At 31.1% G+C, this 18993-nt stretch overlaps 1 protein-coding gene across 2 annotated transcripts; it reads right to left on the bottom strand.

Moving 5' to 3' along the window:
• Nucleotides 1-2471: 2471 nt before the first annotated feature.
• On the bottom strand, nucleotides 2472-17175 carry LOC132734027 (procathepsin L-like). 2 transcript variants are annotated; one of them, XM_060720728.1, is made up of 8 exons: nucleotides 17035-17175; nucleotides 12290-12459; nucleotides 11522-11664; nucleotides 8430-8618; nucleotides 7235-7426; nucleotides 6680-6848; nucleotides 5582-5789; nucleotides 2472-4273 (listed from the first exon to the last, which is right to left on the bottom strand). In XM_060720728.1, exons 2-7 carry the CDS (start codon nucleotides 12435-12437, stop codon nucleotides 5584-5586), a joined length of 1047 nt encoding a protein of 348 aa, XP_060576711.1. In that variant the 5' UTR covers nucleotides 12438-12459; nucleotides 17035-17175; the 3' UTR covers nucleotides 2472-4273; nucleotides 5582-5583. The 2 variants fall into 2 exon arrangements, with proteins under 2 accessions (XP_060576711.1, XP_060576712.1); XM_060720729.1 differs by lacking the exon at nucleotides 17035-17175 and adding an exon at nucleotides 16727-16749.
• Between the last annotated feature and the right edge of the window lie 1818 nt (nucleotides 17176-18993).

Genomic DNA, 18993 nt, shown 5'->3' with positions numbered 1-18993 from the left:
GTGATACTATATAGAGGATATTTGTTTGTTTGTGTGTAAGATGAAATTTTATTTCATCGAGTGGGCTTTAAAAACAGTATTCTCACGAGTGGCGTAACTAGGTAGGGAATATACATATTACCACAACCCTTAATGTAAAACACGTAGTATCAAGTTCCGAAAATGAAAAAAAAACATACAAAACTACTATTAATGCAAGAAAAAAAAGAAAAGAAAATCAGACTTTTGTTATGAAGCACTATACAATAGACATTCATGTAATTGTCTAGAAAAAAATATTTGAAACCAATCAATTCTTATCAATATTAGTCATAAGTTTGGTTACATACAATGCTAAACTTTTTAATGTAGGATGATGTTCGGTTTTCATCAAGTATGAGAATTTAACTGGTTCTAGTCTTCCCTTATACCAATTAAACAGACATAGTTGTCTTATACTATCAAACTTGGGGCAAATAAAAAAGGCATGATATTCATTTTCAATAACTAAACGGTTACTCTTAATAAAACAGTATGGACATATTCTACATGTATATGATCTCTCAATACCATAATGGCGCCCAATTTCTATGTTTAATCTATGATTTGAACATCTGAAACGCGCAAGTGATTTCCTAAAAAGAAATGGCAGTTCCATAGTTAAATATTGTTCAACATTCAATAAAGATTTAAATGTTGTATATGTATCACATCTAGTAGAGGAATGAATGTCGTCAGACCAATTTTGTTCCAAACAGTCAGCAATACGTTGTTTAAAATATTAAAATCTCCCATATCTTGCCTTATCCAAACATAACCATATCCGTATTTGTAGTGTATAACTAGGGTTAATACCCAGTACAAAAAAGAAAGAGTTCCAGACACGCTGCCTTCTTATAATTATGCTTTCGAAATCATTTAAATGTCTGTGAGAGATTTTGTTATATAGGAGATTCTCAGTTATGAACGGACGTTTTTTTTTAAATGAAAGTAACCGTTAGATAAGGACCAATTTTGATCAAAATTTAACGATTAATCAGTTTTCAACGATTTTTCTATCAAAATCCAATGTTGAATTTCTGGCTAGGTTAATTCCGTTGAAAAATGACCCGGGTCAGTTCACTTCGTCTGGGACTAATTTGCAACGGGGTCAAAATAAATGTTACACAGGATCTGTGCAAAACTATGGCCAAAAAAAATAAGGTAATTAAACGGTCCAAAATACTAGTATGTTATCTTAAATCAAATTGAAATGTATCAAAATGAATAAGCCCATACAGCTGCTTTGACATCATACTTTAATTTTTACCAATATTACAAATACATCCAGGAATCGGTTTACTTTGAGAATGACAACCAAAGTACCGCTTTAAAGTCACCTTTGCTATTCATTTAAAACGTTTTTGCTTTAATGCAACATCCCTCAAGAATGAATTCATGTTAGTTTCTTGAAGATTTTGAAAATGCATTTTAAAAGAATTATATTGTGAACTAACCAAAAGGAAGCAACTGACGCATTATCAATGGCACTTGAGACCCGCGTTAATTACCCAAGAGGTTACAATTTGCAAAAATAACCCTTACTGCGTTAGTAACGAAGTAGAAATATTGTTATAAAAACAGAAAAATTAGTATTTTATCGCACAAAACATGTAAATTATTACTTAAATCTTTAATCTTTTTACTTTTTCGAACATATTAGCACATTTTTCTTTTTATTTTATTGACACCCTTTGGCTCATCTGGAGGCATGCTTCTACCTTAGAAACTTGTCAAACCACAAGTCATTTAGATACAATATGACTGAGGTAACTTTTATGAGGTAACCAGCTCACTTAGGTTTCACATTTACTAATGTGACGTTACCTTAAAATTGTCTGTCACATTTAATTTTCAGTGTATTATGGTTGGGCAAATACTTTAGCTTTACCGGCTGTCAAAATCAAGAATAAAATACATGTATAATCGTTATTGTGAGACAAACGACTTGGTTGCCTGTAATATTCTTTTAATACACTAACCAAGTGACCTTGAAAAACCAAGACTAAATGAGCTTTAAATGTCTCGGTGACCGTATGCGTCCATTCATTTCTGCCAAAACATATTATGTTCATTTATTTACTGTGAAGGTGTCGGTTTTAGAAATGCACAATTTTGTGTTACTTTTTGCAAAATTCCAGCATTATTTGCACATTCCTGGATATACATGGAGATAAATTGCGGTCTGGCATTTATTACAACAGTAAAAAAATAATAAGTTAATACGGAACTGGCCCGGAGTCGCTCATTGAATGGTTTCCAAAAGTATTCACATTTATTTTACAACAGATGACAATAAAGATGGAGCATATTCCTGGGCAAATGTCAGCCATGTTTTCAATGTTTGATCACCTATTTACCCCTTTAAACCAATTTTACAAATGCCATCAGCAACAATCGTTCAAAGAAAAATATGACTCAACATAATTGTTAAACATATACAAAAACAACTATTTTAAAGTAGAAAACTTTATTTTATTGAAAATTTCTTGGTATATTATCAAATATAACAACATTTAATAACTCTCACATCAAAATTTCATTCATGCTTTATGATGCCTATCAAAACACTCAAAATAAATCTATTTATTCTCTGAATAAACCCATACAGTCAGTCTCAATCTATCTATTCAACAATCAATAATTGATCTCACTCACTTAACGAGTACAAAAACCAATAATAACTAGCTACAATACAACCTATACTGACTGAGGAACTCAAATTCAGCATTGATAGCAAAATTAATTGGACAACAACCAAATAAAACATAATATAAACAACAAAATAACCATACTGCAGTCTTTGTCAAAATATAAATAAAGCTACTCCAAAAAAATATGTAACACTTTGTCACTATAAAAAGGAAAGAATTTTAAATATTAAAAAAATAGATGTTTTTTACCATCCAGTCTGTTCAAATGTTCAAAACTGTTCGTATTTCTGTATATTATTAAAGCAGTATTTCTGATTCAAGAAAAAAAAATATGCCATTCAAAACAAAGGTTAAGTGAAACAGCTTCTGTCTACAAGATAAATTCAGACAAAATTATAAAATTTTGACAGACAACCAATCATTTTCTCATATACACACACATTGTATCACATTCACAATCACTCTACATTTATATCACATTAGTGCAAAAAGGTCAGAGTATCAGTAGGCTTTTTATTAAACATATTTTCATATTATAAAATCCCATTTCTTCCAAAAGAAAATCAATGGTATATATATTTAGATAACGAAAGTCATTTTTTAGCATGATCTCTAAAGTTTACATTTACGCAAACAGCTTTTCTTTGTATTTATTCATTTTTTGTTTGATGTAAGCAGCCCTACACTTTGGATTATTATTTATTATTTAACTGTTTAGTTAGGACTGGGTGGAGTGATACATATTAAATATACAACAATGGTTTACACATTCAATAATATAACTTGGAATGAAAGTTGTGCAATGCTTCCAATATTTGACAAGGAAGACTGTTGTCAAAAGTTGCATCTAGAATGTATTTACTACAGCTACAAAAATATAAATCTGTAAAAATCAGCACATTTTATCACATCTTATACAGTCTTAGCATTAAAACTGCCTATATCCATAAATATGTAAAGAATATTTGTTCTATAATCATATTCAGATTTTATCATACATATATATCTTATTATTAATAAATGAGCACTATTCAATTAATTAAGACCATATTCTTATAAATTTTTTTTCCACAAATATAAATTTGAATAAAAATTTCTCAAGTTCTTGTTGTTTGTATAGCAGTCATAGTTATACAATTCACATCTCAAACCTGAGACAATACAAACATGTATTGAACACTATTTTATGAATGTCTTTTATTCAATTTTATGGCAATCAAAACAGAAAATGAACACCTACTTTGTAATGTCTTGTCATTTGAATCTTATTTTTAAAAAAAGCTTATTCTTTGTAAATATCTAATTATAAGAATCAAATCTAAACAACTTTTACAGAATCAAATTTTGTTTGTTTTTGTTTTTTTTTTAAATAGACAAGTTTCTTTACATAAATTTCACATATCAATAAAGTTTATATACCAATATATTTTATATAGCAACATAATTCACTTTATTTTATAGAGAGCATAATAATAAAATAATCAGCTGTAGTTTTAGTGAGATTGTTCAGCATTTTCAATATCACATAACTTTTTAAAAAAGTAAATCCACAAAGATTATGTAAGAGATCCACTGTTTCACTGATGATTCTGTTGTCACAACTGTAAAAGAAGAGGAGAAAATAAATATGTTAATATATTTAAAGTTCATCTTTTATGTTATAATGAATTTTACCTAAACACTAACTTTCATCTTGCATCTTGCTTAATTTGTGTATTGGGCTTTTTCAACGTCCAGTTTTGAACAGTCCTAGTTTCAGTGATTTCAAAATTAAACTGCTTTACCATGCAGAATTATGCTTACAATATATGGATGTGTATATCTTTAAATCTAGACAAAACCATTCATCATTCTGTATGGATTTCTTTGTTTGTATGTTTTATTTAGATTTACAGCGCACCAATACAATTTTGATCATATGGTTCCAATACAGGAAAGATGGTTTTGGCTAACATTGGGTGTTACAAACTTAAAGAACCACCAGGGTTCAAAATTACCACTACTGCTGGAGCTAAGAGATGCATAGACTCCAGTAATTCAAACCAATTTAGTCACCTCTTAAGATTATGCAGGGTTAAACGGTGGCTACAATTCTGATGCCTCAAACAATACAGGCAAACCCTCAGCAACAAGAGACATTTTTACGGAAGATTTCAAAATAAATACTGACTGAACAGTGCAGACCATGATTGGATGGTATGCAGGTGCTGCATGATCTTGGTCACATTAGTACATTGAGCTTAAGCTGGTAGAATGAAGCACTCAATAGAATATTGCCTGATCAACTTACACAAATACTTCAGGAATATACAAATATCTCAAATTACCTTTCATATCTATAAATGTCACTTTGACCTTGTAAATAACTGTTTCAGTCATATTTTCATACATAGACACGAAATGTACAGTCTATATTTACAAGATAGGTATGTTGTATTAGTTCTGTAACAGCAATATAGATGTAGTTTACTATAAGATTGCCCCTAACCAAACATGTTGCCCCTAAACAAACGAACATAAAGGCTTCAGAAGCCCCAGAGTGGTTTGACATGATGACTCAATCAATTAACTCTATATGGATTCAAATCCTGACAGGGACTTTTGAGTTGTTCATATAAGTATACTATAATGCTGACTTAACCTCTACTGCAATAAATATCTTAAATGGACTTGTCCATCCAGAAATCTGGGCAATACCATTTATAACTTTTAGCAAAAATTTCAAAATAAGTACTATCTGAAAAGCCAACAATGCAGAACATGAGTTAAAGTATGTGATTCTACACACCTAATCCTACCAGTTAATCTAAAATTGACACATAGGACCTTTACAGAATGTAAAAAGCAGGCCACAGCATGAAATTTTTACTAGGTATATCAGTGTTGCCATGACCAACAAAATGCCATACCTTTAAACAAGAGGATATGATGCTGAGCTGGCAATTCCACATTGGTTGTCCTTGTTTCTTGACATCTTAATATAGCCCTCATCTCCCCATGATGTTCCCCAACTGTTTTTAACCAACCAGTAGTCACTTCCAGATTCTGTTCCATAACCTACGGCCAACACTCCATGATCTAGCTGAGAGCTACTACACTCTGACTCATCATAAACACCTGTAAATTATGCCAGCATTTCAAATGAGTTCAGTGTCAAGATATCTATTTAATATCAACTTCGAAACAAAACAAGCCTTTATTGACTTGTTAACTAAAATTAATAACTTCCAAATAAGATTGCTAGACAACTCATCAGAACTGGTATAATATACAGACCCCATTGTCAGTGCATAAACCTATATTCCTAGGTTGAGTGAAAGACACCTTGACTGCTATATTACTGATGACGTCCTCATATAATACAAAGAATATACAATTATAAAAACACCTGCACCATGCCCCAAACATTCTTGTACACATATGATCATCAAATTAAAATAATCATATAACTAGATTTTTCTTAAGTGAGTTACTTCCAAACTTGCCTACTTGAATCAATTGAGTGAAGAAAAAAAAGACATAAGAAACATAACTTCCTTGTGAGAAATACACAACTTCAGACAGTTAATACTAGTCAATTGGATGATCCCTTGTTCTAAATGTTTAAGAGTAATTGTAACCTTGCTCTATCACTCACTGACCTCAAATCAAAAAGGGGCCATCTGTAAGTCATTTCTCACCTTAGGACTGTAGACAAATGTAAGCAAAAGCCTTTGGTGGCTTATGCCAGAATAACCTTGACTTTTGACCCACTGCCCTCAAAAATCAATAGGGGTCTTCTACAAACCATGGGCAATGTTCTTACCAAGTTACATAAACCATTGCTTATTCCTTTTCAAGTTATTGATGAGACAAGGTAAAGTTGACAAAATGTGAGATACAAATGAATTGATGGACAGATAGACATATGGATAAAATCACAGTATACTCCCACTTCTTAAGTCAGTGCATAAAGATCACAAATAGCTGAAATAGGGGGAATAAAAATCGCATGAAACATCTCATACCTCCTGAATAACTTTGGAATGAAGGATGACTGGCATCTATGGCGACTGAAACTGGTCCAACAGTTGCAATAGCTGACTGAAGGGCTTGTTCATCTCCCTGGGTGACATCAACATAACCTGTCACTTCAGCTTTTTCCAATGACTTTGAAAAATTGCACTTTCTTTCTTCCTGAAAAAGACAAATGAAATCAAATGATCTTAAAAAATCAGAGAAGACAAGATTTAAAAAGTTTGAAAAACTAGCTTATAGTCACAAATTCACAATGCTTTAATTCAGGATAGACTTGAAATTTCATTTCATTACCAACATTCCAGAATTAATCACTATTTTAAGAGAAAACATAACTAACTGATACTTGACATCACTTTTCATATCATAAATCTTGTATTTTTTAATTTCAATTGAGACCAACCATTCTGTCAATTAAAACCATTTTCTCCTAGTTGAACATTAGTTTCACTCATAACTGAACAGGTTAAAGTATTCATAAGTTTCCCAAATAAAACTTATTATTATTAAATACTTAATCAACTATACAACTAAAAAAAACAAACCTGAGCAACATATGGGTAGTCCTGTTCACTTTCAATACCTCCGGCAGATTTAATATACTCAAAAGCTTGATCCATTAGACCACCATTGCATCCCTGGTTCCCGTATGAACCAGAACAGTCCACAAGTTGCTGCTCACTAAGAGATATCAATTTACCTTTCTTAGCAAAAGTCTGTCCTTCAAGGGAACCAGTCTAAAATAACAGAAAAAAAGTTAAACATTAAAGACAGACAAACATTTGCAATGAGGGACTTTAGTGAATAACCTCCCCTGAGTACTCCTTATAAATAGATAGGTCCTAAGCTATTGGATTACTCGGACTTTATCGACTATTTCTTTGTAGCAAACTAAATTAATTAGGGCTAACTATGATCATTTGTAATATTCAGATTAAATAATGCAATAAGATGTAGAATCTGTTAACATAAATGAAACATTTTTTTCTTAAGGTTTACATATTTGTTGATGCATGTGGAAATAATTAATTAAGACATCAACCTGTCTTACATAAAACTCAACGATAAAAGCAAAGGATTCCAAATATTTGGACCCACTTACATTTTGGTTAATCTCAGTTTATATCAAGGGAAGATAATCCACTACTGTCCCTCATTGTATTACTATCCCTTCACCTATTTATTTTATGTACTGGTAATGGATCTGGCCAGCTTTGAATTTAGGAAAAATCAATTCAAATTCTAAGGATTTCAATACGCCACTGACTTACGGGGCTAACTGAAAATTTGATAACTATGACCCAATTTGCAAGAGGTGCAAACACGGAAGCATATACATGACATTATTCCAGGTGTCACATGATTGGCTTCAAAAGAGGAATTTTGGACACCACTATGTCCAGTTGAAATTGTGGTCCCATGCAAATGTGACAAAATCTACCACAAACACCTTAGATGTGTGACAGAACTTTTACTCCCAAAATGTTATATTTTTCTTAAAGTATATTAAAGGTTGGGAAAATGGACAAAATTATGCATGCCAGTTTATGTTTCCCACAACTAAGTCACCACAAGTCACTACTTGAGGTGGGGTTCTCTATGAAAATGCTTGAATGTCAGCTGCTCTGTGGACATCTCTTAACTGTACTTGCACTCTTGAATGAAATCAGTTTAAAGTAACAGTTGATACCTCTAAACTGAATGGAATATATGTTTCTGTACTGAATGATATATACTTACAGTACTGAATGACCAACAAGAGCCACACTGTCCTTGGTTTTTGACCTCAGTAACATATCCTTTCTCCCTCCAGTCAACCTTCTCTGGTAGAAGAATGTTGGACGGGGTCAGGTAAGTTGATGGTTTGGTTATAGATCCATTTACTGCTTTGATGTGCCCTGTATACAACTTCAGGAACTCTCTATGAGTCTGTAAATGGACACAAAAGTTCAAATTAAGTCTTATATTAAGTACACATGTTTTCCTAAATTTTGCTGGCAAGCAGTCTAAATGTTAAGAGTTTAGTTTCAAAGTTACTTTTAAGTTACTGTGTAAAGGAAAAATTTTTAACCTGCCACATTATTGAATCATAAACACATCTTCATTCATGACTTAATCATAAACACATCTTCATTCATGACTTAATCATAAACACATAGATCTTCATTCATGATTTAATCATCAACACATCTTCATTCATGACTTAATCATAAACACAGCTTATTTCATGACTTAATCATAAACACAGCTTCAGTCATTACTTAATCATAAACACATCTTCAATCATGACTAAATCATTACCAAAGCTTCAGTTATGACTAAATCATAAAAAGAATATTCAATTATCACCAAGCTATAAACAAATCTGCATTCATAATTATATCTAAATCAATTTTCTTCATAACTGAACAAATCTTCATTTATGAATAAATCATAAACAAATCTTTATCTATGACTGAGTTATAAACAAATCTTTATTATGTTTAGATGAGAAGATTTGTGATGTTACATAAACAAGAACGTGTTTGTTAAACACAAATGCCCCTGGCTCCGATTCTTGTCAGTAGCAATATTTCAAAAAATGTTTACCCATTCACTCAGTTATGGACAGAAACATTGCCAAAAATTGTAAACACAAGTTATAAAGCTTGACAGAGCCATGGCATTTTGTAATTGTGAAATATATAAGTTGCCAATTTCATTGTTTGGCCCTTTTTTGAAGTGAAAAAATTTTTCAACTTTTTTCAAATATTATAATTAAAAAATCTTTTCCCTTAAAGGCCCCAAATTGGGCCCCCTTGGGCCCCCAATAAACCACCTATGGGAATAATCATGCAATTTTATTTTTCCCTTTAAAAATATAAAATCCCACCTTTTAAATTAAAAAAAAGGCTGTAGGGTTGCAAAAATTTTTAAAATCTTTTTTTGGGGCTTGATGCCCTTGCCCAAACGCCCCCAAACTCCACCCCAAAAGGAAAAATACCTGAAAAGTTATTTTTTCCAAAACAAAATTTATGAAAAAAAATTCTGTAAATAAAAAGGCTGTAGGGGGAAAAAAAGGGTAAAAAACTTTTTTTTAGCATTGTGACCTTAAAACCCAACCCTTAAACCCCTAACCCATCCAAAGTAAAAAATTTAAACTTTGCAATTTATCTTCCTTTCCCAAAATAGGGGAAAAAATATCTGTCAAAATTTTTAAAAGGGGAAAAAAGTGAAAAATCTTTTTTTAGCACTTTTGACCTTGCACATTTTGACCCCTTTAACTAAATTAAAAAAGGAAAAAAATTTTCCCATGCAAGTTATCTTCCTACCCAAAAAATGTTTTCCCACCGGGGTCAATAAAAAAAAGGCCTGTAGGGGAAAAAATTTGTAAAAAATCTATTTTTAAACAATTTTGCCCTTGACCCCCCTACCCCAAAACCCCAAATTTCAAAAGGGAGGGAATTTTCCTTTTGAAAAGTATTTTTCCTACCAAATTTGAAATATTTTCTTTTAAAAAAATAAAGGCGGGTTTTAAAAAAAAAGTTGAAAAAAATCTTTTTTTAAGAAACGGGGTAAACCCTTGCCCCAATTAAACCCACTAACCCTTTTTCAAATTTTGGGTTTCCTATAAATTTATAAAGGGGACTTTCTGTCTATAGAATTTTGGTTTTTACCCCTTTTAAAAAATGTAAAAAATTTTTTTTTAAACATTGGGACCTTAAAATTTTGGGTACATTAAACCTTGACAAAAAGGGCCCCCTTTTCAAACCCCCCAAAAAAGGGGGGCCCTTCCTTTTGGCATGTTTGTTTTAAAACTTTAAAAACAAAATTTGGGAACATCAATAAAAAAAAAAAAGGGTTTGTCAGGGAGCAAAAAATTTTTAAAATTTTTTTTTCTTAAACCCGGGGGGCCCTTTGGCCTTTGGGGCCCCTAAAAAAAAAAAAAAAACCCCCATTACTCAAAAAAATTAAAGGGCCTTTAAAAAGGTTTACCCACCTCCAAATTTTGGCAAGATATCATTAAATAAAAAAAAGAATTAAGAAAAATTTTTTGTTTAAACCCAAAATTTTGCCTTTAATATTTTAAACCCCAGAAAAAAGGGACCTTTTTTCAAAGTAAAAAAAGGGAAATAAACTGGGAAAATTAGGGTTTTGAACACGGGTTATATGTTTTGGCAAAAAATCAGGGAAACTTTTTTTTGTTTAAGAAAGTGTTTAAATTATAAAAGCCAAAAAGTATAGATAGAACTTAAGTTTAATTTTCCAAACTTCCCGTTTTGGGTTTAAAAACCATTATTTTTTTTTTAAGTGCTAAAAAGGGGGAAATAACTTGGAAAATTTAGGGGAAGCCAAAGTTATTTTAAACTTGCCAGATCAGACTTTTGTAGATTGGAAGTGTGTAACTAAGAAGCCATTGGTACAGGTAGAACTCAAGAAAAATCCAACTTGCCTTTCTAGGTTAACCTCGTACGGACAGACGGACGGACGGTTCAATTACTATATGCCCGGGGGCATAAAAAATATTTATAAGTAAATAAAAAACAAATCTACATTCATGATTTAACTATCTTCATTTGGAACAAGTTTTCATCCATCATTAAATCATAAACAAATCTTAATCAATGAGTTAATCAATACTTAATCACCATCACCAATTATTTAATTATGAAAAATTTTATTCATGAATCAATCATATCATCATGATTGATTCATAAACAAATCTTCATTATCATTTGAAAATTATCCTGCTCAAATGTGTGGAAGGAGACCTTCAGTATCTACATAAAGTTGAGCATTTTCATTTAAGGCTTGTGAGATATTGAATATAAAATAAGTTCAAATCGTCTTACCATGTCAGTGAACTGGTTTACACCAAGATAGTAAGATTTTTCTCCCTTTGCATATCTGATGTTATGTTCTCTAATGTGGTTGACATTAATCTCAAAAATTTTACTTCTCATCGTCTCTTCTGCCTCATTTTCATATTTACGTTCTGAAAAAATATAATAACTTATGAAATAACAATATCGCAAAACATAATTATTGTTTTAAACTTAAAAAAATAAATGAATTTTTTCGCAATCTGCAGTTAAACATTTAAACACAGAAATAAATAAAATAATTATCTTTCTCTATATTCAGTAGATCTAAAATTGAATACTAAAAAAAAAAAACATAACGATGATTAACAAAATAAATAACCAAAGGAAAAAATCGCTGTAAAAAAACAATAGCTGTCGGAAAGATAGCTGGCTGGACTATTCTCAGTGCTTGACAGTGAATCAAGAGAAAGGATAATGCGTAATTTCAAAAACTGCCATACATGTAATTTTGTCCAAATCAATTTTACTTTTACCAATCTCGAACAGTTACCTTCTATTTATATGCTCTAAAATAAGTCTGTGTTCAACCCAATCCCTTTAAGAGGTACCAACTTTCACATCAAAACTTAACAAAAGTATGATGCCTGATACGGGGTTGAATACAACAGCTCTCCCTATTCTTTTTATAGTCAAGCAACATGTAATAATCTGCTGGTCTTGATTATATTTTTTTTTCAATAAAATCTTTGTGCATGATAACATAGTTTCAACAGTATAAAATTAATAAAATCTTACTGTGAACTTGTTTAAAAGTTGAAAACAAGTGTTCCATTGATCTACCCGCGTCTACATCGGTCTGCAGATGTCGAGCTTGAGTCAAAAGCTCCATTGACATTGCCATCGCGCACGACAGCAAAGCAGCGAAACATAACAACAACTTCATCTTTCTTCTGTTTAATATATATCTGAAATTAAGAATTATATCACAATATATATGTTTAATTTGACACACTCATCATCATATGATGGGTCATGTGACAATCTAAAAATAGACAAGAATGAGGAAGATTGGATGGCAACATTTTAATGCTTTTATCACTATTAAAGTTCTAAAGATTATCTTCAATATTCCCCTTACATGTCATTATTTTATCTTATAATATACTTTTTTCATGATTTATTGCTGACAGATTTTGTTAACATATAATGTAAAGTTGTTGAAAATGTCTCATTTCACTAGATATACAATCTAATAACATTACTTCCTAGTTTATAATTTGACATGGTTTTATCAAAAGATATACAATTTTTTTCCGCAAGATAAATTTGTGCTTTTTAGCTGTCTTAGAAAACAAACAAACGTTTTGCAAATCTTCTCTAGCATAAATACCAAAATTCATCAAAGTTCTGTATCAAAATTACAAAAGTACAAAATCCAAATATTAACATTACATACAATTTTATATAAAGCTGTATTTGTTAAAAAAAAGCAAAACAACTTGTTCTTGACAAATGTTTGTACAATTAAATAACATTTTGCTAGCAGTGCACATTATATGCTAATAATGGTTACTTAACAAACTAATATATGCTAATAATGGTTACTTAACAAACTTTATAAACATGTAAGAACAAAAATACCATAACAAATAACAGTGTTTTTGTCTTTAAAATAAAAAGACAAACACTGTATAAATAATTAGAAAAATAGACTAAATACAATTGAATATGCTCATATCAAGGCTTCTGTAAATGGAACTTTGGGAGCCATTTACTCTTCAATTTTGGCTTGTGACTTCCAAAATCTAATATTTGTTCTTCTTTACCTATATAATGTGACTTCCAAAATCAGAGATCTCTGACTTCCAAATTTTGAAACTAAATACAAGCCCTGTCATATTTACAGCAAAGAAACATAGTACATTGTATATGTAATGTATATAATAAATCAAATGTTAGGCATTACCCTGCTGGGACAGATAGTTACAGGCCTTTGCCACCAGTATCGAGGCAGGTCAATTTGCACATCATGCAGTCTGACCAGGCTCTATACTTGTTGGTTGACTTCATCTTGACATTCCTAAAACTTTATAATGGACAGTTCCAAAAATGGAAGCAGGACAAGTCCATTTAAGAAATTCAGCAGGTTTAAGAATTAAATTGATAAAATTGATAAAATTTCCTGGTCAATACATGAATGTTCAACTCTCTGACACATATTTATCTCAGTCAGTACATCATCTGATTTTTCATCACTTCCTGTCAGTAATCCACTCATGAATGTACATTGTATTATTCATGCAGTTACTTTGAAGTTTGAACTCATCTTTCCTTTGAATAGTTATTAATAATTATAAAAAGAGAACAAAGTACATACATGTAACATTTGTTACATTTCATAATGTAACATTCATTTTACCATGTCAAAGTTGTATAAAAACAAAGTCTAGATGTATCTCAGACACTATACTGATAGCTCTTAATATTTAATTTACTGCATACTGAATTTATTTTAGTTTTATTGCATTCTAAGCTATTTATAATATTATTGAAACACTATCCAATCCATTCCTGAAACCAACCAGTACTAGGCAGTGTAAGACTCACTGTGTAAAGTATCTTGCTATTAAAACAACAGCAAGTCCCTGACAGGGTTTGAACCAGATATAACAGTATAACTACTAGATGCATGGGTTACCCACACAACCATGTAGCCATTTCTCCATTTATTGATAATGAGCTAATACATGTAGCTAATATTCAAAACCCCTCACATTAATATTTTACAAAGGAATGTGAAGGATATTTAAGTCCATTTCACGAAGTCAGCAGGAAAAGGGTCAAAAAATCAGTCTAAACCAAATACTTCTCAAGTACTTTATTGTGAGCTCATTATTATATCGCAGACCTCTCCTCTTGACCTCATTAAAAAGTCTGAGAGTTAGACCGAAGTTTAACACTGTTTAATCTTAATGGAAAGAGGAACAAATTTGAACAAGTTTGTATGCTAGTTGTTCATCAATATGTTTTCAAATTACGGGAAACATGAAAAAATGTTTCTTTTTTGCTTTTGAAAGTTTATTTTGTTCTTTTTAGAGTGAAAAGTTAAATATTAAGATCTAACTTGAGATAATAAACTTTAAAGTTTCATTTCTGTAGGCAATAGCGCAACAATGTTCTATTTGTGGTATTATGTTCTTGTTAAGCTAATTTTGTTTCTCTTAATCCAATTATAATTTGACAAGTAACAAAATTATTAGTTTCTTCTAGTCACTGGACAATCTAAAGACCATATATTCCAAATTTACGTAATTTATGGAACTTAGTTTTATCTCAAACCGTGTTTAAACCTTTTTTTATTGCAAACATCATTTATTTTTCATAGTCTTAATTTTTAGTAAATTATTTAAATACTGATTAAAAACTTACTTTATTGATTTGAATTTTTCTAATCTTTCTTTTGAAACATTAAGAAATCAACTTTGAATGCAATTACTGTTTAATAAGATCACACTTTGACATTTTAAGATATATCAAAACCCTTGTCACCAGCTGCATCTCAGTGTTTCCGCTTTAAATTTGGAAAATTTCACTTTGAGGAAAACTTACAAACTCATGAATAATTCATATATCCTCTAGGCTATTAAGATAAAAGTAGGCAACAAGCATATAACAGACACAAGATCAAGCATATTTTTTACTCAACAGGATCAAAATGTTAACAAAACACCCCACATTTTTTTACCTTTAACCCATTACTTCATGAGCATTTTGTGAAAAATGGCTGTTTTCATTGAAAAGTCTCCCGTTACAAGTTCAAATTGCTATAATACTATAAAAACTGCTTCAACACTAATCAAACTTGGCACAAATGTTGACTGGACCATTGCCCTTGCAACAACATGCTCAGGCTTAAATTTTCTGTTACCATGGCAACGAGGGGACATCTCAAAATTGCCAAAAATCACTATTTTGCGTTGATTTTTTCCATCAAAATTGATTTCAAAGTGCTGCAACTTCTCAATGGATTGAGATAGAGTCAAATGCTTTTCAGCGTTGGTTACACGTTACCTTATGATCAATCTGGGGTCATTTACAGCCTCTCACAAGTCCAAAATTTTCTTGGCGATGAGGGGGACTCCGCCCCCCTTCAAACCCCCCAAACAGAAGGGGGCACATCCCCCTTCTGGCAACCCCCTGATGTATCTTTTGGTTGGGGGGCCGCGCCGAAAAAGATGTCATTTTTTTAAACAACATTTCTCAAACAAAAACAAGTGTTTGGGGCCTAAATAAGGCATTTTTTCATCATTTGAGACAATAAAAAGGGGGGGGGGGGTGAAAAAGGCGTTAAAAGGCGTGTATATGAAGTAATGGGTTAAGGAATACAAAGTGGCTTATTTATACAGTATACATATAGCCTCTGCAGCTACAAATATTTTATTTACATTTGTTTCTTTATGTCAAGATGTGACATTTTAATTTTAAATCTAATTTTTCCGGTTGCAAATGTGTTATCTTTATAACAATAAAAATAGTTAATGTCAAAATTCTTTTAGAATGGTTGGTTAAATGTTTAACATGGTTATTTAATCACTATTTAAACGGTTAACATTTTTGCTAACCGTGACACCCCTTCCCTAAATATACATTGTATGTGTATTACTTTACCACCAGAAGTTATCTTGATAAATATGAAGGTGCTTTTGAGTAATGTAACTGTTTTTCACTTCATTTTAAAACTTAACCAATCATGAGTAACAATCATTAAATTAAATAGTTTTACCATTTAAAAACAGGTAGTACATTATAATTAGACATCTTATTGGTATTCCAGTCCTGTTTTATGACTGTTAAATAAACATGATATGCTTCACTTATTCCCATGTCCTAGATTATTTTATATGCAGTATACAAAATGCTTTTGTTATATCAAATATATATAGAACTTCAAGTCACGACTTTTTTCATTATACAATTGAACAATAAGTTTGACCACATGTATAAAGCATAATATTTCATATTCCGTCTTCTACAAACTTAAAAAACAATCTCTACATGTTCCACTTTAAATGTGAATGTAATTTTTAAATTTACTAAAAATGAAATATAAAGATCTATACATGTTAAAATAAGTATTTCGCCTACAGCTTATTAAAGTTACAGTATTGAGTAAGTTTGTAACATGAAATAGTTTCCATAAATATCTTAACAATTGATTATCTAAAAACTTACTCAACAGTATCATTGAAACGATAGAATTTCTAACATGTTCCATCATCATTGCAACTAAAGTTAACGTCCACTATGCTAGACAAATTTTTTTTATATATAAAATTATTCACAACTGATTTTTGGTTGTTTTTTTTATATCTCTTTTTGTGAAAGAAAAGTATTTCAAGTACATCATCAATAAAGCCATTGTCTTATCAGTGAATAACCACTTTACAATCATGCAAACCACTTTACACATCCACGCAAACCTCTCAAATATTCAGATCCCAATTACAAATTCACGACATACAAATTTTTTCCAAACTCACCAACTTCCTTCCGACACTTGGTAATCACACACGTTATCAAAGTACCTTCACTTACGCAGCTATGAAGTTAACTGATCCCGTCTTAGTACAATGATTGCTTATATACACAATATAATGAGAACAGCAATGAACATATGACTATCACCTGACTATGTTTATACATGTGACTTAAGTACCAAACCACAAGACACTTGACATTAGTACCAAGAAGTGCCTCTCCCAAAAGTCACAATGTAACAAAATTATGTTAATCAAATTGTTATCTTTATTGTGTGATAACCTTTGTTCTATCAATTACTAGCTATTACTTGTATTAGTATTATAAAGAATGAAATTTATCATTCAGTTTAAAGTAAAAGCTAATAAAAAGCAGGTTGTCTGATTACCTTTTTTGGTACATGAACTAATAAGCAAATATATATCTTGCAAAATGGTTCTCAATATATACATATGGTATTAACATTAATCTTATCACCTAATCAACCTAAAAAAACTATGATTAATCACCCAATCTGTTGTATAAACACTAAAAGCATCAACTAATCAGTTGTTTATTGGACTGTGAAAAATGAGACACCTTATCTTGTCAACTGGTGCAAATTAAAGACATACCTGTACAATGGAAACTTCGATAAATTTACATGATTAAATAAGTTATTTTACAGAATAAGTTTATATTATGAAAATATACTAATAAATAAAATGCAAAAATACAAAATATACTGATAAAAGCCTGTTTTATTATATTTATAATCAAGGTATTAAATATGTATATACTATGTTAAACTAATCTTGCATTTCTTGGCCATTTGTTTATTGGCTGTGTAAGGAATCTAATTAAATTAAAGAATTTAAACCATGATTTTTCAGATGTGACCGTTTAATTAATTTTTTTAAAAGGTATTTCTTTTTTATTTTTGTTCATGAATTGGTCAAAATTAAATTATTATTAATGTACTGGTTGGGGACCACCAAAACCGGACAACCACCAAACCCTGACGGCCCCTAAAATGCTAAATTTGGTATTTTCTTTATTTAGTGGTTGTCAATCACTTTTTTATCAACAATAAATGCATGTTTCTTCTATAATTAAGTAAATAATTTTATTTCAACCTCCTTAAATGGTAATATTTCAATGTCTATTTCAAAAATGTTGACGTTGAAATTTGGGGGTCAAGAAAGCAATGCCTGACCTCATATATCAGCTATAATCATTTTGCGAGTAAACAGTAGAATATCCAAAACTTCAGCATTTGCTGCTGAAATATTGTTTATCATGTTGAAAATCACAAATCAAAACACCCAAGCGTTTATCTGAATTAAATCATGTCATGTACATATCTGTCCGGACACATGGTACTGTAGTGTAGACAATTTAGGCGATTTTGATACCCTCCTTGTAAGCCTCAGGTATAAATGTCAATGCAACCAGAAATAAACAAACTAGTTTGCTAGTTAGGAGAAGAACCTAGCTGAACTATGTCAAATTTTTAGGTCTCTGACTCTATGTTAAAAATTATAAAATCTGTAACGGAAAAATGTTCAAAAAAAGCCGGTTGATGGTCCCCGACCTATATTTATATGCTGACTTAAAATGTTTTATCATTCAGCAAACATTTTGTTATCAAAAGTTCTATGGGTTTCTGAGCAATGACGCTATGAAGTTGTTTTGCCAAGAAGTAAAACTATCTCAAACTTTAAAAGCAACATCATTTTATAGGACTTAGTTTACAGTATAGTTGAATCATAATTTATAAATCTATGTCACAGTTCAGAATATTTCACTATTTAGGGAAGATAGTGTGCAAGCTGGACAGCTCAGTCCATAGTCACAGTATGGTATCTAGAGGGTCCCAGGTAAGTCCTGGTCAGGCCATAGGTGTAAGGCGTGTTGATTGGTCACTATCCCCGAGCCCTACCAACTCCTGGATGGTTGTAGAGTGGGGGAGGGGGGCAGCG

This window comes from Ruditapes philippinarum, unplaced genomic scaffold (genome assembly GCF_026571515.1).
Source record: "Ruditapes philippinarum isolate M1 unplaced genomic scaffold, ASM2657151v2 ctg7725_1_1_1_1, whole genome shotgun sequence".
In the NCBI taxonomy this organism is placed as follows: Eukaryota; Metazoa; Mollusca; class Bivalvia; order Venerida; family Veneridae; genus Ruditapes; species Ruditapes philippinarum.
Note: the sequence above shows the minus strand (reverse complement) of the source record. Positions and strands in the feature narration are given on the sequence as shown.